We start from the raw sequence: 27,709 nt of genomic DNA on the forward strand, positions 1-27,709 counted from the left end.
TGGAGTTTTTTGTTGCTTTTGTTGTTTTTTTTTTTCCCCCCCTCATCACAATTAACCCCTCATGGAGCGAGCAGAAATCAGCCGGGAGGCGCAGCGTTATCTCCCCGCTGTGGCGGTCCCGCCCCGTCCCTTCACGTAGAGCCGCGCTTGGAGCGGCGCGCGTGGAGCCCCCGCTGCCGCCCGGGGAGCGCTTCCACAGCGCCGAGACCACCGCTTCTTCCTCCTCCTGCTCCCCACGGTCACCCTGCCGCTCCCGGGGCCGCTCCCGGGGCCGGTTTCGGGGCCGGGGCCGGGATCGCCGCCCCGCTCGCTGCCCGGCCCGCCCTCCCTGAGGGGAGCCGGCGGTGACGTCACGGCCGGGCCGCCCGGCAATGGGCGCCATTTTGAAACCGCGAACCCTCCCGCGGCTCCGGGCGGCTCCGTCCCGCTCCCGGCCCCGCTCCCGGCCCCGCTCCCGCGGCTCCCCCCGCCATGGCAGGTCTGTGTCCGCGCTCCGCGCTCGGCTCCGCGTTCGCGCCGGGGTGGGCCGCGGGTCGGCTCCGTGTGGCCGCGGGAGCCGGCCGCAGGCCGGGCCGCGCCGGGCGGCACCGGCGGGTGATGCGGGAGCGCGGCGGCCCCGAGGGCTCCGGGCCGGGGTCGGCGCGGGGTCCCCGCTCTCCCTCCCTCTCTCACCGCCCTTTCTCCCTCCGCAGTAGTGGCGAGAGCTGGAGGCGACGGCGGCGGCAGCAACAACGAGGTGCAGTGGTGCTTCTTGCAGGTGAAGGGGGCGATCGACGAGGACGTGGCGGAAGGTGAGGGCAGCCCCTGCACGCCGAGCCCTCCCGGGCGGCCGCGGGGCAGCGCCGCAGCATCCCCGGCCGTGCCGGGGGGTGTGTGCCATGACTAAGCGAGCTCCCACCCGTAGAGCATCACAGAGCAGTCACGGTGCCTTCCTCCAGGTCTTTGGTGTGAATCCCTAGATAGTTGGGGTTGGAGGGGGTCTCTGCGACCACCCAGCCCAGCCCCTGCCCGGGCAGGGCCCCCTGCAGCAGGGACGCAGGAACGTGGCCAGCAGCGTTCGCAGTGGCTCTGCAGAGGGAGACCCCAGCCCCTCCCTGGGCAGCTGCTCCAGGCTCTGCCCCTCCAGGGAAAGAAGCTCTTCCCCGTGCTGGCTGGAACTTGCTGTGGTTCAGGTCCTGGCCAGTGCTGCTTGTCCTGGCTCTGGCACCGGCCTCTGGCAGCCCCTGGGGACATTTGTGCGGCTTGGTGGGGTCCCCTGTCAGCCCTCCCTTTCCCAGCCTGAGCAGGCCCAGCTCCCGCAGCCTCTCCTCATCTCAGAGATGCTCCAGTCCCAAAATGACCTCTGTGGCTCCGCTGGACCCTCTCCAGTAGCTCCTTGGCTTTCCTTTCCTGAGGAGCCCAGAGCTGGGCACACTTCTGGGCTTAGGATAACTGTCTACAGTTCTGGGCTTAGGATAAAAGGTAAAAACAGTGATACGATACAGGGAGAGGAAAAAAAGAAACACCAGTGGAGTCTGTCAGGCTTGTCAAGTTTCGCTCTGACGCACAGAGAGTGCAGCTCTGTCATTTGTGCTGCATTGAAAAGTGCAGTTTAAAGGGTTCCTGCAGCTGTGGAGAGATTTGATTCCCACTTGTTAACGTTTGGGAGCTATAAATAGGGATATTAAGCAGGGAAAAAGGGCACACCTTCACATTTCTCTGAAACTTTCCAGGCGCTTCATGATTTGGACAGAGTAGAAAACGAGAAATGTTTTAACTGGGAAAAGTGTTTTCTGTAGAGTGCAGAACCTGGGTGGAGTTTTGCTTGACTCCGATGAGAAAGTTCTTTTTTTGCCCCTAAATTTTCTGTGTTCTAACTGTCCAGGCTGGCAGTGCTCCTTTCTGAAGTGTGAATTAACTTGCAGGGCCGTGTGTGCTCAGCTTGGGTTTGGGATTTTATTTTTGTTACTGGATGCAGTAAATATTTTTCCTTGCTGCCTGCCACCGGGAAATTGTGCTGACAGTGTTTTCATTTTCATGCCACTTGTTTGGCATTCCATTTAAAATAATGGCCATTGGAGGGATAGACTGGAAACTGCTCAGGAAACTGGACTCACTCAGTTGTTTTCTTCCCTTTTCTCCTCTCTGCACGCTTTGTAGCTTGCTCTGAAGTTCCCAGAAATCTTGTAGAAGTGTAGATAAGTAGCTTGTGTGTTTTTTTAAATGGTTCTTTTTTCTCTGACCTGTCACCTGTGTGACTAAAAGCCAGTTCTCCACAAGTGAAGGATATATTCCTGGGGACATCTGCTTCCTGGGGGCATCTTGCTTCCCAGGTGACTCCTGAGCAGCCTGGATTTGCACAGAGCAGGAAAGCTCCAGGAATCGTTCAGCACCTGGCTTTGCAAAACTACCACTGAAGTTCCATTTTCCTGTGGGAATACCAGAACTATTTACAGGCTTTGTGACTTCTTGATTTTTTTGTTTTGATTTGTGGCCTTTCCCCTCCTGTTACATTTTGCCTTGAAATTGGAATTTAATATAAACAATGCACTCTTTATTTGCTAATAACTGCCCAAATTTAATTTCCTAGCAAGAGTACAAATGCATGGCTAGGTTTTGGGCCTCAGGGACATACTTACTCATTACCATCCTTTAAATCCTCCCTTACCAAACTGCACATCTAAAGCTGTTTGATGGACAGCTGTTGCCTTGAAATAGCCTTCAAATTGCACATACATTTTTGTGACGGTGCAAACTTGCTACTGCTGTGAATTTTTGGTCTATTTTGTGAAAAATCAGCTCTCCAGAGGAGGAGGACACCATGGGGTTGCTGTCCAGCCTACGCCATGCAAAGTGTTTTGCTGGATTTTCTTAGAGGTTTATTCAGGAGTTGAAAGTGCTCAGCCAGGCAACTTCACGAGCAATCCTTTCTTACACAGTGTAGGTCTAACACACATTTTATCTTCCATAGTTGTTTCTCAGGTGCCTGGCTTCATCACCAACCCTGGGACAAGTGGCTGTATCAGACTGGCAGCTGGGTTTTCCTGACTGGGGCATTAATACAGAAAATCACTGTCTCCTCTTTGTCCTGTCCGTGCCTTGCCTTGCCTCGGTGACTAATCCCTGACCTCTGTTCAGGCTCTGTGTCAGGAAAGAGAAGGGCACTGTTCAGTCTGGCCATTTCTGAAAGACCAGGATAATCCAGCACTTATTGAACATGGGTCTTGTAAAGGCTTGGATGCGACTTTTCTAGAATGGAAAAGTTTAGTTGGATTCAGGGACGAGGACTGGAGGACAAAGCAGAGATTGAGTGAAAGATTTAATATTAGGGATGGCAACAATCACAGTTTGAAAACAAAGCTAATTAAAGATTGTGTTGTAATCTTGCTGCTAGTGTTAACCACGTGACTCTAAAACTTGCACTGATTGCCCTGGAACTTGTAATTCTTGGGCTGATTTTTTTTGTAGAAAGACTTTTCCAAATAGAGAATACAAATGCTGCCAGATCACTTCCATGATTTTTGTGTTGAATTTGTTTTGCATGTTCAAAATTGTCCCTTTTGGGAGACATTTTTTTGGGCAGGTAGAACGTAAATCTGTTTATTAAATAATGTACAGATATGCCCAAATTCCCGTGTGCCAGGTGTTCTGCATCTAATCCCTGCCCACTTGTGGATGCAGTGCTGTATCTCATTAATGATCCAAGAAATAAACTTGTTTTTTTTTTAATTCTCCAGATAGTGGCTGGTATTGATTGACTGTCCTGCCAAACTGAGACATCCCTCGTTACCGTCCCTCCAGCCAGCTCTCCTTCTGCTTCTGCTGCCTGTTGGGTGCGGGTCAGACCCCTCAGCAGTTTGCCAGGAGGCAGAGCACAAGGAGCAAAGGCAGCCACCATCTGATAAAAAGATACTAGCCTGTAACCCTGAGCGCAGCTGCGAGCGAGTTAGAAATGTTCTCCAGAAATTGTTGTTACAAATCAGCGCTCTAAGACGTTCTCGTGTGTGGTTCAGGAATTCACTTTGGCTGCTCTCCTGTTGTTAAAGGAAATTCAGGCATGGTTTTGTGCTTTCAAAAACTCTTGCGGAAGAGGTGCAGCTCTGTGATGCCTGCTTCAGTTGCATGGAGGGAGCTGCAGAATTGGTTGCAAGCTTTAATACTGTATTTTTTCTGTGAGAACTGGAAGGTAGGGGACTAGTGACTCCAGAGCCATATGCTGTTTGCTGTCACCCTAGGCCACTGGTGCTGCCTGGAGGTGGCACTTGTGCTGCAGAGGGGCAGAGGTGGGCTGTAAATGGCTTTGGGCTGGCTTTTCCTGGAAAGGCAGTGCTTTGGCACGAGCAGGACCTCGGGTGCCTCTTTGCCCTCCCTGAAGCCTTAGGGTTCCCCAGAGCAGCTGGGGCTGCCCCTGGATCCCTGGAAGTGTCCCAGGCCAGGCTGGAGCACCTGGGACAGGGGAAGGTGTCCCTGACGTGGCAGGGGTGGCACTGGGGGGGATTTGGGGCTCCTTCCAACCCAAACCAGGCTGGGATTCAGGTCATTATATTTCGATGAAAAACAAAGCTTGGGTGAGGCGTAGCCTGTGAATGGTGAGGAGTTTGAAAGCAGTGAATATCGATTGCAGAGCTGTAAGTGGGGATGCCCAGCAAAGCAGTTTGGGTGGTGGGAGTGCAGGAGTTAGTGCAAGTCTTCCTGTGTGAGCAGTGGCAGCCACTGCGTTTGTCCCTGCAGACGGGCAGGCTGGGTGCAGAGGGAAAAGCCTAATGAAAAATGACAAAACCCAGTATTTTTTAAAGGATGGGAAGGTGTGAAAGCTTCAACTGAAAGAAAAATTTGATTTTCTTCTCATGTTAAGACTTTTATGAACTCCTGATAGAAGTACACCCAAAACCATCACAATGAGCTACTTAGAAAAAACTAACAATAGCATGAATTAATTAAATAACTCCTAGTAGGAGAAGGCTTATTGGAATTAGTCTTCCAAAGGTTAAAAAATAACACCGAGGCAGTAGATTTGCACAAAGAGTACTGGATTATGTCACGAATCTGAGAAACAGCCTCCAGAATTTCTCATGGCTTGTAGGGAAGGCAGGGCGAGCTCTGCAGGCAGGAAGGGAGCACATCTGTGGAACTGAGCTCTGGCTTTGCTGCTCCTTTTCGTGCCGTGGTCTGGCATTCCCTGCAGGGACACACACAGCTCTGTGCACCCCGGGCTCGGGAGGCAGCTTTGGGGTGTCCTTTGGGGACTGCCAGTGCCGGCTCCCGGCCTGCTGCCACCGCAGAAACCCAGCCTGAGCTGCCGAGGGGATGGCGCTCGCTGGGCCATGGGCCGGGCTCGGGGAGCTGGGCCATCCCGAGGGGGTGCTGGCAGCCCCTGAGCAGGGCGCTGCTGCTGTCTGTCTGTCTGTCCCTGCTGTGCTGGGTGCATCCCTGGGGGTGCTGGCAGCCCCTGAGCAGGACGCTGCTGCTGTCTGTCTGTCTGTCCCTGCTGTGCTGGGTGCATCCCTGGGGGTGCTGGCAGCCCCTGAGCCGGGTGCTGCTGTCTGTCTGTCTGTCTGTCCACGCTGTGCCATGCCATCCCCAAGGGTGGCTGGGGGTGCTGGCAGCTCCTGAGCAGGACGCTGCTGCTGTCTGTCTGTCTGTCTGTCCCCGCTGTGCTGGGTGCATCCCTGGGGGTGCTGGCAGCCCCTGAGCCGGGTGCTGCTGTCTGTCTGTCTGTCTGTCCACGCTGTGCCATGCCATCCCCAAGGGTGGCTGGGGGTGCTGGCAGCTCCTGAGCAGGACGCTGCTGCTGTCTGTCTGTCTGTCTGTCCCCGCTGTGCTGGGTGCATCCCTGGGGGTGCTGGCAGCCCCTGAGCCGGGTGCTGCTGTCTGTCTGTCTGTCTGTCCACGCTGTGCCATGCCATCCCCAAGGGTGGCTGGGGGTGCTGGCAGCTCCTGAGCAGGGCGCTGCTGCTGTCTGTCTGTCTGTCTGTCCACGCTGTGCTGGGCCATCCCGAGGGGGTGCTGGCAGCCCCTGAGCAGGGCGCTGCTGCTGTCTGTCTGTCAGTCTGTCCCCGCTGTGCTGGGTGCATCCCTGGGGGTGCTGGCAGCCCCTGAGCAGGGCGCTGCTGGCTGTCTGTTTGTCTGTCCCCGCTGTGCTGGGCCATCCCCGAGGGGGTGCTGGCAGCCCCTGAGCAGGGTGCTGCTGCTGTCTGTCTGTCTGTCCACACTGTGCTGGGCCATCCCCGGGGGTGGCTGGGGGTGCTGGCAGCCCCTGAATAGGGCGCTGCTGGCTGGCTGTCTGTCCACGCTGTGCTGGGTGCATCCCTGGGGGTGCTGGCAGCCCCTGAGCAGGGCGCTGCTGCTGTCTGTCTGTCTGTGTGTCTGTCCCCGCTGTGCTGGGCGCTCCCAGGAGCAGCTGCGCGCTCCTCCAGGAGCGGGGTGGCTCAGCTCCGGGCATCCCGGACACCCAGGAGCTGGCAGCCTTTCCCACTCAGCTCCAGACGAGATGTTTGGAGTCTGCCGTGGCCTGTGAGCAGCAGCCCTGACCTCGGAGAGCTTCTGCTTCCCGCCTGGCCGCTGCCCTGCCCGTGCTTTGCCCTAAATCTGCTCAAGGATTTCAGTTAGTCCCAAAAGCGGAGTTATTTTGGACTAAGTTAAACACTGCCGGGTGCCTCAAGGCAATTAAAGCCAGTTTCACAAGTGGTTTGAGTATTAGGGCCTGAAAATGGTTAGACCTTACAGATAGTTTGGGTTGGCAGAGTGTTTAGCGGGGTAAGCTGAGGGAAGTTTGGTCTGAGCAGAACGATGGCCCTTTGGCTTATTCTCCTGATGTCTGCTGCACCTCACTCCTGTGGAAACTCTCAAAGAAATCCTGGAAGTGGAAATGTACAAATTGAGCACATAAGGAGGCATATTCTGAAAACAGGTGATTTGAGTAGCGTGGCTGTGTGTGTACATTGTCAGGTGGTTATTGGCTGCGGTGAGGTTTGGCTCGTGTTTCAGTACGATTGTGATTTCTGCCAGCTCTTAGGAAGCAGCACTTTAGGAGCACTGACAGCACAGGCAGTGGGTCCCTCCCCACGGCAGGGTGGCTCTCTGTCCCGCTGGCTGTCCTGGCAGCTGTGGGGCACAGCCCTCCTTCACCTGGAAGCAAGTCTGGCATGGACAGGGAGGGAGGGCAAGGCTGGGGGGCAGAGGTGGCTGCTGCAGCCAGAGTCCTGCAGTGGCAGCACTGAGGAGGGTGAGCAGGGTGCTGCCAGCAGCCATCCCAGCTGGAGAGCTGTCTGACTTCACAGCCCTGCTTCCCTCTGCCCGCCCCAGAGCCTCCAGTGCAGCTGCACGGCCATGGCAGTGTTTGGGAAGTGCAGTTACTGCAGATCAGTGGCAAGCAGTTCTGAGGCCCTGTGTGTCTGGAACTTGTTAATCTCCAATAGGATTTGGGTTTTTAAACAATTTTGCTACGATTTGCTCTTTAGCAGGTGCAGGTCTCTAAATTGCTTCATTTTCTTTGATAATCTCTTCCCTCTAAAGGGGCTCTCTGTTTTTTGACTGATCTTATTTGCTCCTATTATCTTTTTTATTTGAGGAGTCTCTCCTGAGTTGCTCTGAAGCGATGGCTCCTTGCTGTTCTCACTGCCCACGTTTGTCACCTGCGGTCCCTCACAATGGTCTGTTGTCCCTGTGTGCTGCAAAGAGAGTGGTGTTCCTTCTGATGTGGTGTCACACGGTTCAGCGCAGCGTTCTGGGGAGATCCCAGTGTCTGCTCTCTGAGCTGGTGCGGGAGCACGTAACCCTGATCCTTTCTGCACTCTGCTCGCTTCCCATCCGCGGTGGGACACCACACGGTGCCTCCCACGCCTTTGCCCAGCCGCAGATAACTCCAGCTTTGGGGGGAAAGGTGTGTCACCTCTGAGCTTCGTCACAGCCACAGCAATGTTCCCTCTGCTCAGCTCCCACTGCCAATCTCCCTGGCAGTCCGTGCCAGCCGTCTGCCTGCAGGCCTGTCCAGCCATTTCCTCTCAAAGCAGGAGCCTCTGCAGAGGTTTCCCTGGGCCTTATAGAAGTTCCTGCTCTGGTCCCAGGGTGGGCTCTGGGAAATGGGGCTGTGCATTCAGGCTCCTCTTCAGGCAGCAGGGCAGGAGCCAGGTTTGCAGGCAGGCACTGTTCAGGCTGTGTGCTGAAGTGGTACATTGTCCATTACACATTTGGAAAATTCTAGGTTAAAATGCCCTGCAAGCTGGAGCATTCTCCTTTTTAGGTGCTGTTAGAGAGCTGTGAGTGTTGGTTCCTTTTCACTACATGTCTGAGGAGTGGGTTTGTGACAAAAGGCTCTGAGCAGCTCAGGAGGATGAGAGGCGCTGGTGCTGGCCATGTCTCATTCGTGTTGGTCCTGAATGCAAGCTGCAGCTGCAAACTCCTTCTCTCCTGGGTGAGCCATCAGCTAATTCCATGTTTTCAGGTTTGGGTTTTAACCAGAGCAGCAATGCACAGCCAGCTTAGAGAGGAAAAGTTCACAGGAGCTAATTTTAGGCACCTGATGTAGATGTTGTGGATCTCTTTGCATTCTCCATTACCTCAGCTGAGAGCCCGGGCGTTGATACCGGTGTCAGAAATACCCGGGATGAATCCTGGGGGGATTAAGTTAGTTTGCAGGTATAAGCTTGCTGCCATCTCCAAATCCTAACAAAAGCTGGTCTCTGCCCCCCTGGCCCCCTTCAGTCCCAGCAGAGCTTGCCCAGGAGGCTCTGGAGGCTGGAAATTGCCAGAATTCTGGCGGGAGCTGTTTGTGGGGAGGTTCGCACTCAGTAGAGATAGCGAAAGGCTCAGAGCACTGGAACTAAGCTTTGACACATCTGTCAGGCTTACAGGGCTGTCCTGAGGCAGGCAGTGGGCTCCACCACATCACTGCAGAGCTGGATTTGTGGCCTCTGGTGTGTGGGGATGGTGTTTCCTAGCCATGGAAGTGATCAGTGCTCTTCAGTTTGGGGGTACAGAATCACAGTGTAGTTGCCAGCAATCCTTTTAATACAGCAGCTGTGAAAACAGCTCGGAGTTTCTCCTCTGGATGCAGTGTAACCAAGTTGGAACTCATTTCCAGAAGTGAGGCTAAACATGAATTTTTCTTGTCTGGAAAGAAATATTGCCAGCCTTGTGTGTTACTGTGAAGTCACGGGATTGCTGCCCTCCCTGGTTTCAGGAGGAGGATTTCCCTGGGTGCAGAGCAGGCCCCAGCCCCACAGGGACAGAACTGGAGGGACAGCTGGACAAACCTCTGTTTCTAGAAAGCAGTGCCTGAGAAGGGCCCTGGGGTGCTGTCCATGAGCAATACCACACTGCTTGGCTTCGCTCACCCTTCCCCACATTCCCTGGGAGGTACTCTGCTGCCGTGGAGAAGGGTAAGGCAGGGGGATAAGATGGTGCTTGTATACCTGAGAAGAAGTTATGACATCTAATAAAAAAGCCTAGAAATCCCAGAGTTAAAGCAATGGTGAGGAGCCTGCAGAGGTTTGCTTTGTTCTTTCCTAAAAGTTTTAAGGTGACTTGGAAGTGAAGAGCAAATGTAGGTGGGTGCAGTGCTGAGCAGAACAGGGATGGTTTGGAATTCATTCTGTGCTTTACTTGGAGTCTTGGAATACTTTTTTTTTGTTTCACCTGCTTTGAGATGGTAGAGTGCTGAGGATAGTGGGTGGAATGATTTGGGGGTTGATCTGCTTCAATTAAACACGCCTATAGGGAAAGCTTTATCATTCATACGTTTATGGATGAAACAAGTACAGGGCTATTAAAGCAGGTATTTGCTCATATTCCAAATTTTGTAACTTAGAGGATATTTGAAGGAAGCTTCTCTATTTTTGTCCTGCTGTGCCCCCCCAGTTCCCTGTTCCCTAGAGCATGTTGCTGACAGACTATTTCAGTGCATCTTCTTTACCCTCCTCTCCCTGCATTTCTTGTTTCAAGCCATGGAATTTGGGTAGTGTCTGTGTTTCCACCCAAGATTCTGTTTGTCTGGGTAGCACTGCTGGGGAATAATGGCTGTGTCAGCAGCTGGTTTGGGCATTTTTGGGAAACAGAAATGATACACAGATTATTTTGAGCAAATAATTGTGTGAATACTCCAGTAGAAAATGGGAGAAGCTAATAATAACTTCTTCCTTTTCTGAAACAAAATGGAAAAGTGGCTTTTGTGACTTTGGAAGAGTTGTATGTGCTGTGGAGGCATTTGTTCCTGCTGTTATTCCTAACTCTCCAAGGGTAAAAGGGATCCTTGCTGGAAGGGCTTGCAGGTGGGGGTGGTAGTAGAATATTCGTTTTGCTACTAATAAACTTTCATAACTCAAGGGCTTCTTTCTATCTGAGTGCTGAAAATGTCATACAGTTCTCAGTGAAGTCATTTCACTGATTGCTTGTCACTGATTGTTTGTTTCTTTTTCTTGGTTTCCTGGCTCTCCAGGGTGTCTTCCAAAATCCCTGTGTATAATTAACAATAACTGAAATTGACTAGTAATTCCCTTTAAAGAAAGGTGACTGTAAAACTGGATGTGTCCAAAAGCTGTTAGTTATGTGATATTGAAGGCTGGCATAAATCTGTAGATTCTATTTACTCATTTATTTAGTTGTTCTAAATAATATTTTTTTTAATCCAGGAAGGTAAATCATTATTTCTCCATACTAGGAAAAAACTTTTAAGGCCATCATTGGTAAAAGATGAAAAATGAATTTGTGTTGAGAAAACTGGTTAGTGTTTCTAATCACCTTCCTGGTGAGAGTGGGGCATTATCGAAAGGAATTTCAAAGATAGCACATCAAGATCAATCCAGGAAAGGAGTTTCCAGGGAGTCTCCAATTGCACACTCTGGAACTAATTGATGTGATACACTTGAAGCCTCAGAATTTTGCTATCTGCATCATAAATGCAATATTTGATGTGAGCAGGCCCAGCAGGAGCGGTGTTTGCTGAGTGCTTTGTCAGGTCTGTTACCATCTGCCCCAGCCCCGGGACAGACATTTCCCGCTCCTTATCTCACCTCCCCTCGGCTGGGGCTGTTCAGTGGCAATTATTTCTTTATTGCCACCTCCCAGAGGCGCTGGGGCTGCTCTGGGGATAAGCACTTGGCTCTCTCCGGGCCCCAGGGCACTGCGGGTCCTGAGGGCTTTTCCTTTGCTATCCTGCTTCCATGTGTCCTCGCTGATGCTTCTGCAGGGAGCTGGTTCCGGAAGCTCAGCTGAAGAATTTTGTTTCTATTTTGCCCCTTTGGCTGAGCAGAGCTGCCTGTTCAGGCTCCTGAAGTTCCTGACTCCCTGAGTGCTTGGGGAAGGCAGGTGTGCCTCAGCCTCACCTGCATCGGGGCACGATGCACACACTGGGCTGGGGTCCCTGGGGGAGGCTCAGGGCAGGGGTGTCCCCATGGACACTGCAGTGCTACTGCCCACACCTCGGGAAGCTCAGGGATATCCCATGGACACTGCAGTGCTACTGCCCACACCTCGGGAAGCTCAGGGATATCCCATGGACACTGCAGTGCTACTGCCCACACCTCGGGAAGCTCAGGGATATCCCATGGACACTGCAGTGCTACTGCCCACACCTTGGGAAGCTCAGGGAAATCCCCATGGACACTGCCCACAGCACACACACCTTGGGAAGCTCAGGGATATCCCATGGACACTGCCCACAGCACACACACCTCGGGAAGCTCAGGGATATCCCATGGACACTGCAGTGTTACTGCCCACACCTTGGGAAGCTCAGGGATATCCCATGGACACTGCAGTGCTACTGCCCACACCTCGGGAAGCTCAGGGATATCCCATGGACACTGCAGTGCTACTGCCCACACCTTGGGAAGCTCAGGGATATCCCATGGACACGGCAGTGCTACTGCCCACACCTCGGGAAGCTCAGGGATATCCCATGGACACTGCCCAGGGGCAGCACACACACCTTGGGAAGCTCAGGGATATCCCATGGACACTGCCCAGGGGCAGCACACACACCTTGGGAAGCTCAGGGATATCCCAGGGGCAGCACACACTCCTTGGGAAGCTCAGGGATATCCCATGGACACTGCCCAGGGGCAGCACACACCTTGGGAAGCTCAGGGATATTCCCAGGGACAGCACACACACCTTGGGAAACTCAGGGATATCCCATGGACACTGCCCAGGGGCAGCACACACACCTTGGGAAGCTCAGGGATATTCCCAGGGACAGCACACACACCTTGGGAAACTCAGGGCAGGGATATCCCGTGGACACTGCCCAGGGGCAGCACACACACCTTGGGAAGCTCAGGGATATCCCATGGACAGCACACACACCTTGGGAAGCTCAGGGCAGGGATATCCCGTGGACACTGCCCATGGACAGCACACACACCTTGGGAAGCTCAGGGATATCCCATGGACACTGCCCAGGGGCAGCACACACACCTTGGGAAGCTCAGGGATATCCCATGGACACTGCCCAGGGGCAGCACACACACCTTGGGAAGCTCAGGGATATCCCAGGGACAGCACACACCTTGGGAAGCTCAGGGATATCCCATGGACACTGCCCAGGGGCAGCACACACACCTTGGGAAGCTCAGGGATATCCCATGGACACTGCCCAGGGGCAGCACACACACCTTGGGAAGCTCAGGGATATCCCAGGGACAGCACACACCTTGGGAAGCTCAGGGATATCCCATGGACACTGCCCAGGGGCAGCACACACACCTTGGGAAGCTCAGGGCAGGGATATCCCATGGACACTGCCCAGGGGAAGCACACACACCTTGGGAAGCTCAGGGATATCCCAGGGACAGCACACACCTTGGGAAGCTCAGGGATATCCCATGGACACTGCCCACAGCACACACCTTGGGTTCCTGAGCCAGTGTGCCTCTGGTGACTAAAGGCCTGCGCTGAGGAATGAGTAAGTGTTCTAGCTTGTCAATAAAAGTGTGTCAAACTTTGAAGCATGGCTTCATTTGTGGATGTAAATGAAGAATTTTGTCATTGCATTAATACGAGTTGTAATGCTTTTTTTGTGCTCAAGTCTTGGAACTGCTTGATTTGCTTTCCACATTACAGTGCTGGTTTATTTCTGTTCTCTTTACAGCTGATATAATTTCAACAGTTGAATTTAATTACACTGGTGATCTTCTTGCAACAGGAGACAAAGGTGGCAGAGTGGTTATATTTCAAAGGGAACAAGAGGTCAGTGACTCAAAAAACAAAAGTGTTGTTACTACGCTGTTCTTGTGTTGCACAGTCTCGCTTCATCTGTTCATGCCCTGAGGCTTAAATGGAGAGTTTTCTCAGAAAACCCCAAGTTAGATGAGTTTCTAAGTATCTGCCCTGTACTGTACTTGATAAGTTGGTTTTGTGAGGGTTCCTCTCCCTCCTTCCAAAAAAAAAAAAAAAAAGTCCCCAAAATCCAAGTGAGCTCTTTGTATGTACCTGGTGTCCTCAGTGTCGCTTTGCAGAATTTGGACTTTCTCCTGAATTTTTCTACTGGGTCAGGCTGATCTGAGATAAATCACAATACTTGGGGAGAGAATGTAATAGAAGTTCAGGGAATAAGCTGCAAGGAGTACAGGATAAGGTAGTTTAAAATTGTTTAAGTATTTAAAAACCAGTGGAAACAGCCACTTCTCCAGAAACACTTGAGCATTTCCCGTCAGGAGGGTGGGAGCACTGTCCCTCCTGCAGTTCCACAGCTCCTCTTCATGAGTTCAGCTGGGTGACAGTGCTGTAATGTTCCTGTGTGTTCATCCTGAGCTGGGATATCCAGAGCAGCAGTGGGGATGGGAGAAGTAATTGCCATGTCTGGGAGGAATCTGGGATTGTGTTCTTTAAAGTCAGGATTCCACATGGCAGTTCTCACCAGTGTCTGCATATTCTCTCCTTCGAGGAGTTGAGGGGAATTTGAGGGTTTGAGCATTCTCCTGGGTCAGAAATGATAATGGAATTGATAATGATGATACCAGAAATGATACCAGAATTGATCATGGCATTTTAATTCAGCTTGTCTGTAGATGAATGTTACAGATCTCCGTGTGCTGTGGGGTTTCTGCAGCAGGGGCTCAGATGATGCTGTGTTAATGAGCACCTGGCCGGTGTTCTGCATTTCTGCTGGCTGTGCTGCTGCTGCCAGCCCTGCCCTCTCTGCTCTGGGGGCTCTGGGGCAGTGAGGTGCCAGCGCTGCTGAAATGTTACCTGGCTGAGCCACGCGGCTCCAGGCTCATTCATCATTTACTGGGGTGGCCAGAGGCTTGACTGAGGCCCAGAGATAAGGTCAGAAGTGCTTCAGGCACATCCTGGACCTCTCAGGATCTTGGAGTTGCATGATGGGGAGGGGGACTATTATGGGTTGGCTCTCAGTTGTTTCATAAAGCAAAACCTGCCTGTCACAGCACTTCCTTGGCAAAGGGAAAACAAACCCCAGGTCAGACTGTTCACACAGGACTATTCAGCTGTCTCCTTGGGAGCACAGGGAAACTGAGGGAAGAGTTGGGAATGAGGAGCATTTCTTTTGTCATGTGCAGAATTGCAGGAAAGAATCTCAAATAAGTGTATAATGCTGGAACCTTAAAATAATAGCCATATTTTTTACTCAATTTGGATTTAAGATTTGGCTAACTAGGTCAGGGACAGCTTAGGGTGGTTACACAGTTCCCCAGACACTTGGGATTTGGGAAAGCATCCTGGAATGCTCTGCATCATGCCCTGGGCTCACAGGACCTGACTTCACTTGCAAGCAGCAATTACTCCAGCCAAACGTGTGAGGGAAAGCAGCAGTGCCAAGGCAGCTCGCCCTGAGTGCAGGGAACCTGTGCGTGGGGTCAGGTGAGAGGAGCTGCCCACAGTTCTTACGGGTCACTGGCGTGTAGGGAGTGCACTCATGTGCAGTGTGAGAGTTCAGTGAGAGCATGGAGGCTCCACAGCACGAGACACTGCAGGGCAAACTGCACCCCTGGGGCTGCTCTGCAGCACAAACCACTGACACCAGCTTACTCAGAAAGAGCCTGATAGCAGGTTGCCTCAAATCTGATAATGCAAATCTGGGGAGCCTTGGGACTTTGCTCTCTGTTCCTCGCTCCCACAGCCACCACATGAGAATGGCAAAGCCTGAAGGGTGCACAGATATTTATACATAAAATTACATTTCTAAAGAAAGGCTGTGTGCGCTGTATTGATGCTAAACTGGCTACAATATCCCAGACTGAAGGTTCAAAATTCAAGAGCTGTTGTAAAAGCTGACGTTCTGACTGACAGTTTCTAGTGGTTGTTTTGTGGGGGCCATTTCTGAGGGACCCAGTGCCACCAGCCTCAAGAAATGCTCTTTTTCTTGCAGACTAAAAGCCGTCCTCTCTCTCGGGGAGAATACAATGTTTACAGTACCTTCCAGAGTCATGAGCCTGAGTTTGACTACTTGAAAAGTCTAGAAATTGAGGAAAAAATTAATAAAATTAGGTGGTTACCACAACAGAATGCTGCTCACTTCCTGCTGTCTACAAATGGTAAGGGCCCTTTCTTTTGCACAAAGAACTCTGTCATTGGAATATTGTCTCACCTGTCATACACTTGGGGTTTTTTTCTGACATATTTTGGGGTTGTTTTAATGTCTTCTCTAATTACATGCAAAATACGTCTTGATTGTAATGTTGGCTGTGTTAATATTGGGTCTGTTTAGCTTTGGTGCATCATGGAGCATCTGTAAATGAAATTGTAGAACTGGGTACATGGGTTAGTGGGAACAGTAAGACTCATGTCTTCAAGGTATTTTCCAACCTAAACTATTCTGTTTAACTATTCTGGAAAAAACTTGCTCTTATTATCAGAGGAATACGTTATTCCCAACAGTTTGGATCACTTTGTGAGGCAATGGTGAAATTCTAAAAGCAGGAGTGACTTCTGTCTACTGGTCTGTGCAATTAAAATAATTTCCTCTGATAGAAGTCTTAACAAAGCACTCTTTAAACTGTGTCACTGAAATGCTCTGCAGGAGTCTGGGGAGCAGGGGTTTGCTCCAGTTAGCCAGGGATCTCCCCGCTGGGTGAGACGAGTGTGCACTCACTGCCTGCACAGGGAGCACTTCTCTGGTAACGCCTGGCACCTGCCTTCCTTTGGAAGCCCAAACACTGGGACACACCCTGATCTCCACCTTTGGCTGCCTCTGAGCAGGTGCCTGGGACAGACCTGGTTTCCTTTATGACAAGGAGTTCATGTGTTTGTGGGGTTTGGTCCCTAGCAGTGGTCTCCTGATGGCATTCAGCTGACCATGCAGGGCTTAGTGGGGAGTTTGGCTGCTTGCTGTGTGAAACTCTCTCCAGGCAGGGGCATTTGGCTGGGTGGGAGGCACAGGGCCTTAGTGCTCGGGCACAAATTGGGATCTTACTCAAACTGCACCTCACGTTGTGGATAAAGAGCTCCATCAGGGTCCTTCTGCTGCAGGCAGGGGAAACGCAGACAGGTCACTCGTGTCCACTCTGCTGAGTCCATATTTACTGATTTCATTTTGTATTCAATCCCTTCTCAAGCATGTGAATTTTTTGGTTTTAGATAAAACTATTAAACTATGGAAAATAAGTGAAAGGGATAAACGAGCCGAAGGTTATAATTTAAAAGATGAAGATGGAAGACTTAGGGAGCCTTTCCGAGTCACAGAACTACGGGTACGTCTCTGCTCCTTGACTCTGTGCATCTCTCTGCATGCTCTTCTGTCTCTGTGCTACCAAACTGAAATGTGCAAATCAAAAATGGTATTTGTGTCAGGCTCACTGAAACCTTCAGAAAAAAATGGAAACACTTCATGTTCTTAGAGATAAAAACTATTTTAAAAAGTTCCTCTGGAAAGCCTGAGGGAAACTTCCATTGTTAAAATACTGTATTTCTAAGAGAACGACTCAAAAATTGGAATTCTGTGGCGGGATGAAGGTGTGTTTGTTAGAGCAAGTTCCAAGCATTTGGATAACCTAATGTGCACTGGAATAGTCTTGGGCTGTCATGCTGTAGTGGCAGGGTTAGTGTTCCAAACTTGGGATCATTTGGAGCAGGAGCCCAAGAAATGAAGGGGGGGTTGGGGTTTTTCCTGGGTTTCATGTTGTTCCACCATCAGCAGGAGCAGAAGTGAGGCTCTCGCTGCTCTCAGAGCCCCCCTCCATGGGAGGGACTTCAGCTGGAGGCAGTTCTTGGGCTTTGTCTTGCTTTTGCCAAAGCTGAGCATTGAACAGAAGCTTTGGGTGTTCAAGATGCGTTGGGAAAGGATTTCCGCTGCCTCGGTGTGTGCACCGCTGCTCGGGTGGGAGCGAGTGTTCCAGGGAGAGCAGCTAAACCCGAGGACGTCCCTTGGGATCAGTGGTAGAAGGAGGTCCCGGTGGAGTTTGGGTTCTGCAGCCTTGCCCTGCTGGAGCAGGCACAGCTGGGGCACTTTGGGGGCACTTTGAGCTCCTTAAGGCACGGTCCTGCACGGGGGCCGCAGCAGCAGCAGGAACCTCTCCAGCCAGTCCCTGCACTTGCTGCTGCTCTGGGCTGCAGCCCCTGCAGGCACCGCAGCCTGGGAGAAGGGCTGATGGATGAGCCAAATCTGAACAAGAGCTGGTTGGAGGAAAAACCTCACCTGGAGGTACCTTCATGTGTTAAAATGCTCAGGGTTTGGAGAGCCGCAGTGTACCAGGAGCTCTGGGGCTCTCTTGCCAGGTTTTGCTACAGAAACTCAGTGCCCATGGTCGTGGGGACGTGGCCCTGGAGGAGAAGCAGCACTTTACACAGAGACCCTGGCATTTCCAAGTCCCATTCCTGATCTTTCCCACTGGTGCACCTGTGCTGTCACAGCCAGGCTGGGAGCACTCTGCTGCGATAGGACAGTGGCCTGATAAAGAGTAATGGATTAATTGTAGTCGTTAGTTGGTGTAAACAAACCAGGAAGGCAGGTAGGGAGCTCTGGGCTGGATCAGTCCCGGTTCCAGGAGGACAGGTTACCTTAGGCACCCCTGAGCTCGGCTGGGGGAGCAGGACATCCAGGTGTGCCTGAATTGCTGCTGACTGTTGATGAGCAAATTGGGAATCTCCTTGGAGGCTGTTCTTGCCAGTTTCCTGAGCACCCCGAGTCTGAGGTCTGGGGACATTTCTCAGGGTTTGTTTACAAACACAGCCCACGTGCTGTTGGGAGAGGCACCAAGGGCTGCCTTTGACTGGGAGGTTTCCTGCTGGCAGTGTCCAAAGTCAGCATCCGTGTGCTCTCTCAGTGTTTTTTGTGCTCAGTGGATTTCAGAAGTGTTTAGTCACCGAATCAATACAGAAATCTGTGCAGTGCAATTAATTAATTGCCATCAAACAAGCTGTGGGGTTCAGGGCTCGGTGTTGGCGCCAGTTCTGTTTGTGGTGTTTATTGATGATCTGGCTGAGGAGATGGAGGGCAGCCTCTGAGTTGACAGGGGATCGAAGGTGAGTGGGATGTGCATCTGCTGGAGGGCAGGAAGCTCTGCAGGGGAAACTGGACAGGCAGAGGGGTAGAGTCCCCATCCCTGGAAGGGTTTCACAGCTGTCTGTGGCACTTGGGGACAGGGGATAGTGGTGGCCTCAGCAGTGCTGGGGGAACGGACTCAATCCAGAGGGTCCTTCCTAAGACACTGACCCTGTGCTGGGTGATGGGTGGGGGTCAGCAGTGACCCTGTGGGGGTCAGCAGTGACCCCATGGGGGTCAGCAGTCACTCTGTGCCAGGGTAAAGTGTGGGGGTCAGCAGTGACCCCGGGGGTCAGCAGTCACTCTGTGCCAGGGTGAAGTGTGGGGGTCAGCAGTGACCCCGGGGGTCAGCAGTCCCTCTGTGCCAGGGTGATGTGTGGGGGTCAGCAGTGACCCTGGGGGTCAGCAGTCACTCTGTGCCAGGGTGAAGTGTGGGGATCAGCAGTGACCCCGGGGGTCAGCAGTCCCTCTGTGCCCAGCCCGTGTGCTCTGTGCCCGCTCAGGTGCCAACGCTGAAGCCCATGGACCTGATGGTGGAGGCCAGCCCGCGCAGGACCTTCGCCAACGCCCACACCTACCACATCAACTCCATCTCTGTCAACAGCGACTACGCCACGTACCTGTCTGCCGACGACCTCCGCATCAACCTCTGGCACCTGGAGGTCACCAACAGGAGCTTTAGTATCCTTCGGTGCCCTCTGCACAGCGGGTGCACAGCTGCCTGTGTTTAAGAGACTCGCTTGGGTGTTACTAATTAGAGTGGGTGTTAGAAGCCAGCGCTGAAAAGAGGATTCTGAAGTCTGGAGGTGTAATGCAGGGAAAGCAGGCTTTGGGATGCTCAGTCGTTGCTGAGGGCAAGCGTGCCTCCAGAGCAAAACTGTCAGTAGAAACACCAGAGAGGGTTTGAGTTCTAAGGGGAAACTGAGGAATTGTGGGAGCATCCCTAACTTGTGAAGTTCAGTCAGCTTAAATAAGAGTTGCTGGATATGAACAGTAGATCCTTTGTTACTGTGGATACTTCTTTCAAAGTTTGTGGTCTCTTAACCAAGTGACACTTCTCTTGAAACCAAATCTCAGTATTTTTTTCATGTCAAATTATGCCATTAACTGCAGAAGTAATTTTCAGATCTTTCTGCAAACCTGTGCAGCTAAAAGTAACAGGTGCTTTACACTGTTAAAGCACTGTTAACACTTACAAGGGTGCTTTACACTGACAAATCTGCAGTCAAATAAAAGTTGTAGGAGTACTGATGCCTAAATAGGTCAGGTTTTCCAAAGCTTTAGGGAAAGAGATGAGGTTTATTTGGTGCGCAGTAGGAAGCATTAAAAAGGAGCCTTAGGGAGACTTGCTGGACTTTGATTCTTGTGAGGTATTCTTTCACTCCAGGAGTCTGAAACTGTCCAGCATCTGTGGATTTGGGATGCAGAAAGCACTTTTTAAAAAGTGGAGAAGCACTTTTTAAAAGAGCATGTAATGACAGGCCAAAGGGGAATGGCTTCCCAGAGCCAGAGGGCAGGGTTAGGTGGGAAGGAATATGTTCCCTGGCAGGGTGGGCAGCCCCTGGATCCCTGGCAGTGCCCAGGGCCAGGCTGGGCAGGGCTTAGGGCAATCTGGTCCCTTCCACTCCAGACCATTCTGGGATTCTGTGACTTGTCAAATCCAGAGTTCTCCCTCCATTCTGTCCCCCACTCCTGTACCTTACCTTGTGGAAAGGAAGCTCTCGCCCCGCTTTCCTAGGTGGCATTTTTCAGCTCTGCCACCGATGAGCTGCCGGAGGGGCTCGGGTGTGAAGCGTTGCAGGCCTTGACCAGCTGTGGCAGACATCGTGGACATCAAACCAGCCAACATGGAGGAGCTGACGGAGGTGATCACGGCGGCCGAGTTCCACCCGCACCACTGCAACGTGTTCGTGTACAGCAGCAGCAAGGGCACCATCCGCCTGTGCGACATGCGCTCCTCAGCGCTGTGCGACCAGCACTCCAAGTGTGAGTGCCTGCCTTCCTGCCCTCCTGCCTGCCCTCCTTCCTGCCTGCCCTCCTTCCTGCCTGCCCTCCTTCCTGCCCGCCCGCCTTCCTGCCCTCCTTCCTGCCCTCCTTCCTGCCCTCCTTCCTGCCCTCCTTCCTGCCCTCCTTCCTGCCCTCCTTCCTGCCCTCCTGCCTGCCTTCCTGCCTGCCTTCCTGCCCTCCTTCCTGCCCTCCTTCCTGCCTGCCTGCCTGCCCTCCTTCCTGCCTGCCTGCCTGCCCTCCTTCCTGCCTGCCCTCCTTCCTGCCCGCCCGCCTTCCTGCCCGCCCGCCTTCCTGCCCGCCCGCCTTCCTGCCCGCCCGCCTTCCTGCCCGCCTTCCTGCCCGCCTTCCTGCCCGCCTTCCTGCCTGCCTTCCTGCCCTCCTTCCTGCCCTCCTTCCTGCCTGCCTGCCTGCCCTCCTTCCTGCCTGCCTGCCTGCCCTCCTTCCTTCCTGCCCGCCTTCCTGCCCTCCTTCCTGCCTGCCTTCCTGCCTTCCTTCCTGCCTGCCTTCCTGCCTTCCTGCCCTCCTTCCTGCCTTCCTGCCCTCCTTCCTGCCTTCCTGCCCTCCTTCCTGCCTTCCTGCCCTCCTTCCTGCCTTCCTGCCCTCCTTCCTGCCTTCCTGCCCTCCTTCCTTCCTGCCCTCCTGCCTGCCTGCCCTCCTTCCTGCCTGCCTGCCCTCCTTCCTGCCTGCCCTCCCTGCCTGCCTGTCTTCCTTCCTCCCTGCCTGCCTGTCTTCCTTCCTCCCTGCCTGCCTGTCTTCCTTCCTCCCTGCCTGCCTGTCTTCCTTCCTCCCTGCCTGCCTGTCTTCCTTCCTCCCTGCCTGCCCTCCTTCCTTCCTTCCTCCCTGCCTGCCTTCCTTCCTTCCTTCCTTCCTTCCTTCCTTCCTTCCTGCCTGCCTGCCTGCCTTCCTGCCTGCCCTCCCTCCTTCCCTCTGTCCGTCCTTCCCTCTGGCCGTGCTGCTCCAGCCCGGGGGTCCCGACCTCCCTGGCAGTGCCAGGCCAGCGGTGCTGGGCGGTGCTGGGCACGGCTCAGTTCTCTTGTTCTAGGCTGGGCACGGCTCAGTTCTCTTGTTCTAGGCTGGGCACGGCTCAGTTCTCTTGTTCTAGGCTGGGCACGGCTCAGTTCTCTTGTTCTAGGCTGGGCACAGGGTAGCGTGAGGCACCAGCTGGCTGCTCTTTGCCCCTGTGTGCCTCATGAACTGACGGGAACGAGTGCTCTGGGCACAGTGACACCTGTCTGCTGGCCACACTCGGCCCGGGTGCCTCTCAAGGTGTCTGCTCTCCCCGTGCCAGTTCAGGCAGCTCTTGCACCTCTGTGTATTGCAAACAGGGCTGCTGCTGCCAGAACCACTGTCCCCTGTCACCAGGGTGACCAGGGCAGCTGCTAGGGTAGGATGAATCCCTAGGAATACGCCCTGGAAGTTTCCAGGGATGCAGGGTGGCTGCTCCCCTGGCTGCTGAGCCGCCAGAGTGTGGGCGGGTGAGGGAAGAAGGCTTTGCTGTGGAAGCCATGAGCATCCTGCCCGGGCCTTGCACACAGCCCCGTGTCCCTGTTCCCTGCTGGCAGAGCTGAGCTCCAGCAGTGTGCCCAGCCCTGGGGGTGCCTGCCACACGCACACTTCCAGGCCAGCTTCCTGCACTGCAGCCTTTCTTGGAGCTAGGAGGAAATTCTTGTGCAATGGGAAGTGACTAACGCGAGGCCACCCCACTGATCCGGTTCAGTGTTGCATTAAATCACTTAAAAGCACTTTATTTGTAACTGCTCGTGACTGAATCACTTCCTGCTACAAGGGGTCTGTCACATGTGAGTGAGATCTGGGTAGCCTGGGTCAGGAATCTCTGCTTTCAGAGGCTGACTCGTGGATTTAAACAACACGTGTGTTGATCTGCTCTCTGAAATCACACCAACTGTGCTGCAGATGTAGCTGCTCACATTTCAGTGTTTGTTTAGTACAGCTGTGGTTCAGAGCTGAAGAACAGTACATGGTCCAGTGGTCTCCTGGTGTTCAGGAGAACTCACTGCTGTTGCCACCTGCTGCTGTGCTGGCTGGCGTGTAGATCAGGTGTGATGGGTACAGTACCCACGGCTGTTTGCTGCTCCCCAAGATCCCCAAGGCCTGTGGGTTGTGCTTTGCTGGTGCTGTGCTCCAGCTGAATGCTGGAGAAGGACATCTGGCAGTCTGGTGACCTAGAGCACCACCGTGCTAAAAAAGAGATTGTTTCTGAGAGCTGTCAAAGAGCAACTTTCTTCAAAAAGAAACTAGTCACTGATTTAAAATTGTCCAGTACTGAAAACATGGAAGCCGTAAGAGCTGGCGTTGGTTTCATGTGGCACTGTGTGTTCTCTCTGCAGTTTTTGAGGAACCTGAAGATCCTAGCAGCAGATCATTTTTTTCAGAAATAATATCCTCGATATCTGATGTGAAATTCAGCCACAGCGGGCGATACATGATGACAAGAGACTACCTGTCTGTCAAGGTGTGGGACCTCAACATGGAGAACCGGCCCGTGGAGACCTACCAGGTACAGCCCCCTCTGTGCCGAGCCGTCCCTTTGTCCCCGTGCCCCGCGTGCGTGTCCAACGCTGTCCCTGTCCCCAGGTGCACGAGTACCTGCGCAGCAAGCTGTGCTCCCTGTACGAGAACGACTGCATCTTCGACAAGTTCGAGTGCTGCTGGAACGGCTCCGACAGGTGAGGCCCCGGGGCCCGGGCTCAGCCTGGGCAGGCCAGGGCTGGCTGCTCTGAACTCAGCTCAGCCTGCAGAGGGCCAGGGCTGGCTGCTCTGAACTCAGCTCAGCCTGCAGAGGGCCAGGGCTGGCTGCTCTGAACTCGGCTCAGCCTGCAGAGGGCTGGGGCAGGCTGCTCTGAACTCAGCTCAGCCTGGGCAGCACCAGGGCTGGCTGCTCTGAACTCGGCTCAGCCTGGGGAGCACCAGGGCTGGCTGCTCTGAACTCAGCTCAGCCTGCAGAGGGCCAGGGCTGGCTGCTCTGAACTCAGCTCAGCCTGGGCAGCACCAGGGCTGGCTGCTCTGAACTCAGCTCAGCCTGCAGAGGGCCAGGGCTGGCTGCTCTGAACTCAGCTCAGCCTGCAGAGGGCCAGGGCTGGCTGCTCTGAACTCAGCTCAGCCTGGGCAGCACCAGGGCTGGCTGCTCTGAACTCAGCTCAGCCTGGGCAGCACCAGGGCTGGCTGCTCTGAACTCGGCTCAGCCTGCAGAGGGCCAGGGCTGGCTGCTCTGAACTCAGCTCAGCCTGGGCAGCACCAGGGCTGGCTGCTCTGAACTCAGCTCAGCCTGCAGAGGGCCAGGGCTGGCTGCTCTGAACTCAGCTCAGCCTGCAGAGGGCCAGGGCTGGCTGCTCTGAACTCAGCTCAGCCTGGGCAGGGCCAGGGCTGGCTGCTCTGAACTCAGCTCAGCCTGCAGAGGGCCAGGGCTGGCTGCTCTGAACTCAGCTCAGCCTGGGCAGCACCAGGGCTGGCTGCTCTGAACTCAGCTCAGCCTGCAGAGGGCCAGGGCTGGCTGCTCTGAACTCAGCTCAGCCTGGGCAGCACCAGGGCTGGCTGCTCTGAACTCAGCTCAGCCTGGGCAGCACCAGGGCTGGCTGCTCTGAACTCAGCTCAGCCTGGGCAGCACCAGGGCTGGCTGCTCTGAACTCAGCTCAGCCTGGGCAGCACCAGGGCTGGCTGCTCTACACTCGGCTCAGCCTGGGCAGGCCAGGGCTGGCTGCTCTGAACTCAGCTCAGCCTGGGCAGCACCAGGGCTGGCTGCTCTGAACTCAGGCCAACAGCTCCGAGTGACAGATGTGAGGGCACAAACCCTGCAGTAGACAGGTCACACCAAGAGGATTGCCAGGGCTGTTCCTGCCCCTGTGCCCAGGTGAGCCCCAGCTGCAGAGCCCAGCACAGGAGGGACCTGGAGCTGCTGCAGAGAAGCCAGAGGAGGCACCAAATGATCAGAGCATGGAGCAGCTCTGCTGGGGGGAAAGGCTGGGAGAGGCTATTCAGGCTCTTGCTGAAAGGCTGTTCACCTGCAGAGGCCCCAGGGTGGCCTCACAGTACCTGGAGGAGCCAAGAACCCAGAGAGTATTTACAAGGGCCTGGAGGGACAGGGCACAGGGAATGGCTCCCACTGCCAGGGGCAGGGCTGGATGGGAGATTGGGAATTGGGAATTGTTCCCTGGCAGGGTGGGCAGCCCTGGCACAGGGTGCCCAGAGCAGCTGGGGCTGCCCCTGGATCCCTGGGCAGTGCCCCAGGCCAGGCTGGACACTGGGGCTGGAGCAGCTGGGACAGTGGGAGGTGTCCCTGCCATGGCAGGGGTGGCTCTGGGGGGGATTTGGGGTCCCTTCCAATCCAGACCAGTCTGACTTGTGTTGACAAGGGACAGAGGGATGGAGGAGCACCAGGAAAACCTGCTTTGCTCACGTGCAGATGAACAAAGCGTCACTGCGGCTGAGTGCCAGTGGCAGGAGGGGACACCAGGGGGACTCGTGCTGGAAGAGGAGTGGTGCACTGGAAGCAGTGCTCAGGCCCCAGAGGAGCAGAGCAGTGTCCAGTGCAGGGGAGAGGAGTGGAGTGCCGCGGCCTGGTGACGCGCGTGCTCCGACAGTCACGCGTGGCGCTGAGAGCAGGGGGTGGATTTATTTCTAACCAGACGTGCCTTCCTTCTCCTTGAACCAGTACAATCATGACTGGATCTTACAACAACTTCTTCCGGACGTTTGAGCGGAACACGCGCCGGGACACCACCCTGGAGGCCTCCCGGGAGAGCAGCAAGCCTCGTGCCATCCTCAAGCCGCGCAAAGTGTGCACAACCGGCAAGAGGAAGAAGGACGAGATTACCGTTGACAGTCTGGACTTCAACAAGAAGATTCTGCACACGGCGTGGCACCCCATGGAGAACATCATCGCTGTAGCTGCCACCAATAACTTGTATTTATTCCAGGAAAAGGTTAACTAAGGACGGCCGCCCGCGGACAGAGTCTCGTCTCACATAGTTCAGCTCAGTTGTTTATCTGTAACAGAAGGCCTTGTTGTCCTATCAGTGAGGAACATTGATGCACTTACTTCCCTTGAGCTATCGGAGAGCATCTGGCCTGGCTTTGAGTTCCTGGCGTGGTTCTGCCTGCGGTGGGTGGGGGCGTCCACGCGCCTTTCGGGGAGGACCCTCCGGGGCAGAATTGGTGGACGGTGCTCAATGAGGCCAACACTCAAAACAAATGTATTTATTGATGTCTGAGCCTTCCTTTCCAGTTTATAGACCAAAAAATTTAACACCCGAGAAGAAAAAGTTGTCATAAAAGTGTAATTTCTCTCTCTCGCTCTCTCTGCTGTAATATTTGGGCCTTTCAGAACATTTCTCGTGCTTGATGCCTGTCCATTCCTCCTCGGGCCCGGGCCAGGCCTGACCCCGGGGCGCTGCAGGGCTTGAGCTGGGCTCTAGGCAGGTGTCCATGGCTATTTACTCACCAACTGTACCTATAACCACACCTTCTGGTGGAGACCACTTAATAAATAACAGCCTATCAAACGTGTTCTTAGAGCTGGAGGGATGTATTCAGTCTTCTTTTTGTATTGCATGTCCTGAGCTGCTGCAGAACAGTTCTGGTGGCACCTCTGACAGGGTTTGCCCCAAAACACCGAGTTTTTGGCAGACTAATACGAACTTTTTTGTGTAGTATTTCAGATTCTGAATTTAGAGTTTCCATGGCATTGTCATAGAGTTGGAGTTGCACTGGATTTGTTGTCAGAGGCTCTGTGTGTGCCAAGTAGGAGATGGAAAGGGTCCTAGAAACATCCACAGCCTTAACCAAGTGTCGGCCTTGCACGGAGGGAACCAAAACATCGCCGCCGCCTCTGCTCTGGGGATGGGCATGCAGCTTCCTGCACATCTCACCCTCAGCCAGAGGCAGACCTGACGTGCGTTATGGTTTTTAACCTTTTTAGTATTTGTCACAAAGGGAACAGTTTATTTTAAGTATTTGGCATAGAATCTTGCATTTCCCACTGCAGTTCCAGAGCCGCTCCGGGCTGGGCTGCCCAGGGCGGCCACGCCGAGCCCCGGCGGGCGGGACAGCAGCTGCTGGAGCTCTCTCGCTCACTTGTTTTAAGCCTTAGGTACTGTTTCTTAATTTGTTTTTTTTTTTTTCTTCCAAAGAGGCCTAAATCACATCCCCTTCCCCCGGATGAGCCTGGGGCCGCGTCCAGCAGCCCCCAGCAGCCGGAGGCTGCGCTCTGCCAGGTGCCTGCAGCCTGGGAACTCCTTCCCAGAGCCCCAAGCTTTCCCCCGGCCAGCCCCAAGCGTGGTTACACTCCGTTTTCCCTGGAACAAAGGCGTGTTCCAGTCCCGAGAGCAAGCCGTGGCCGTCCCTCCCGGTACCGCCCCCGAGCCGCTGGGTCCCAGCGAGGGGAAGGACAAGCCCGAGGCTCTCCAGGAAAGGCTCGCTCCGGTCCTGCCCTGTCCGTTGGTTGTGACACTTTGGATCTCTGGAGATGTGGAACTGGGGGGTCGCTGCAGCGTTGATCCAGCCGCGTTCCCAACGCCTGCTCGAGCCGATCCGTGGGGTTGTACATAATTGTTCAGTTCTTTTGACCAAAAAGTTTAATAAATTTTAAATGTTTACCTGGCCGTGCTCCCTGTGTTTCCTTCTTGTGGGAGGGAGTTGGCCAGCCCAGGGGGTGTTTCCAGCTGGGACGGTCGGGGTGGCCGGGGTGCTGGCTGTGGATCTGTTTCCTCAGCAAACACAAGCGCAATACCCGCGAAAAGGAGAGGGTGGGATCTCCTATTCTACAGCCCTCTTTGCTTGTACCACTTTCAATTGGCTTTTGACCGTTGTCATGGCATTTTTATCCTTCTAGCTAACCAGGTTTCAGTGTCAGGTTGGTAAAGCTGCTGCTAGCGGAGCCGCCCCAGCCAGTGAAAGATGCTCGCCGTGGGGCGGGGTGGAACTGGATGGGGCGGAGCTGGGGGGGCTTCCAGCTGCCTCCCACCCCAACCCTGCGGGGCTGTTCGTGCCCCAGGGCTCTGGGCAGGCCCGCGGCAGCAGCTGAGGAGCTGCGGCGCCCCTGCAGGCCCCAGCAGCGGGGAGCGGGTGAGCAGGAACGCCGCGCTGTGCCCCGCAGCCAGCGCCGCCCCAGGGCGTCCCCTCGGGGGGGAAGGAGCCGGGGGACAATGGCAGTGACCAAGGGACACCGTGTTTAACCCCTTCCCGTCAGCCGGAGCCCGGCCGCTGCTCGGCAGGGAGCTGCTGCTCTGTCGCACGGGAAAGGGAAGCGGCAGCGGAGCAGGCGGGGGCTCT

The 27,709-nt window shown here is 54.2% G+C and overlaps 1 protein-coding gene across 3 annotated transcripts; it reads left to right on the forward strand.

The window, feature by feature from the left end:
- Nucleotides 1–27,033, forward strand: PPP2R2D (protein phosphatase 2 regulatory subunit Bdelta). 3 transcript variants are annotated; one of them, XM_038141070.1, is made up of 10 exons: nt 1–478; nt 696–791; nt 13,067–13,164; nt 15,305–15,470; nt 16,513–16,625; nt 18,919–19,096; nt 20,237–20,401; nt 22,771–22,940; nt 23,018–23,109; nt 25,092–27,033. In XM_038141070.1, exons 1-10 carry the CDS (start codon nt 472–474, stop codon nt 25,369–25,371), a joined length of 1,365 nt encoding a protein of 454 aa, XP_037996998.1. In that variant the 5' UTR covers nt 1–471; the 3' UTR covers nt 25,372–27,033. The 3 variants fall into 3 exon arrangements, with proteins under 3 accessions (XP_037996998.1, XP_037996997.1, XP_037997000.1); XM_038141069.1 differs by having other exon boundaries at nt 3–478; nt 693–791; XM_038141072.1 differs by lacking the exons at nt 1–478; nt 13,067–13,164; nt 15,305–15,470; nt 16,513–16,625 and having other exon boundaries at nt 713–791.
- Nucleotides 27,034–27,709: the final 676 nt, after the last annotated feature.

This window comes from Motacilla alba, chromosome 6 (assembly GCF_015832195.1).
Source record: "Motacilla alba alba isolate MOTALB_02 chromosome 6, Motacilla_alba_V1.0_pri, whole genome shotgun sequence".
In the NCBI taxonomy this organism is placed as follows: domain Eukaryota; kingdom Metazoa; phylum Chordata; class Aves; order Passeriformes; family Motacillidae; genus Motacilla; species Motacilla alba.

What these genes read in the sequence shown, in the direction of transcription:
- PPP2R2D (XM_038141069.1), top strand. An exon ending in GGTCACCAACAGGAGCTTTA is followed by an intron (nt 19,097 to 20,236) that starts GTATCCTTCGGT and finishes CAGCTGTGGCAG; the next exon opens with ACATCGTGGACATCAAACCA. An exon ending in GTGCGACCAGCACTCCAAGT is followed by an intron (nt 20,402 to 22,770) that starts GTGAGTGCCTGC and finishes TTCTCTCTGCAG; the next exon opens with TTTTTGAGGAACCTGAAGAT.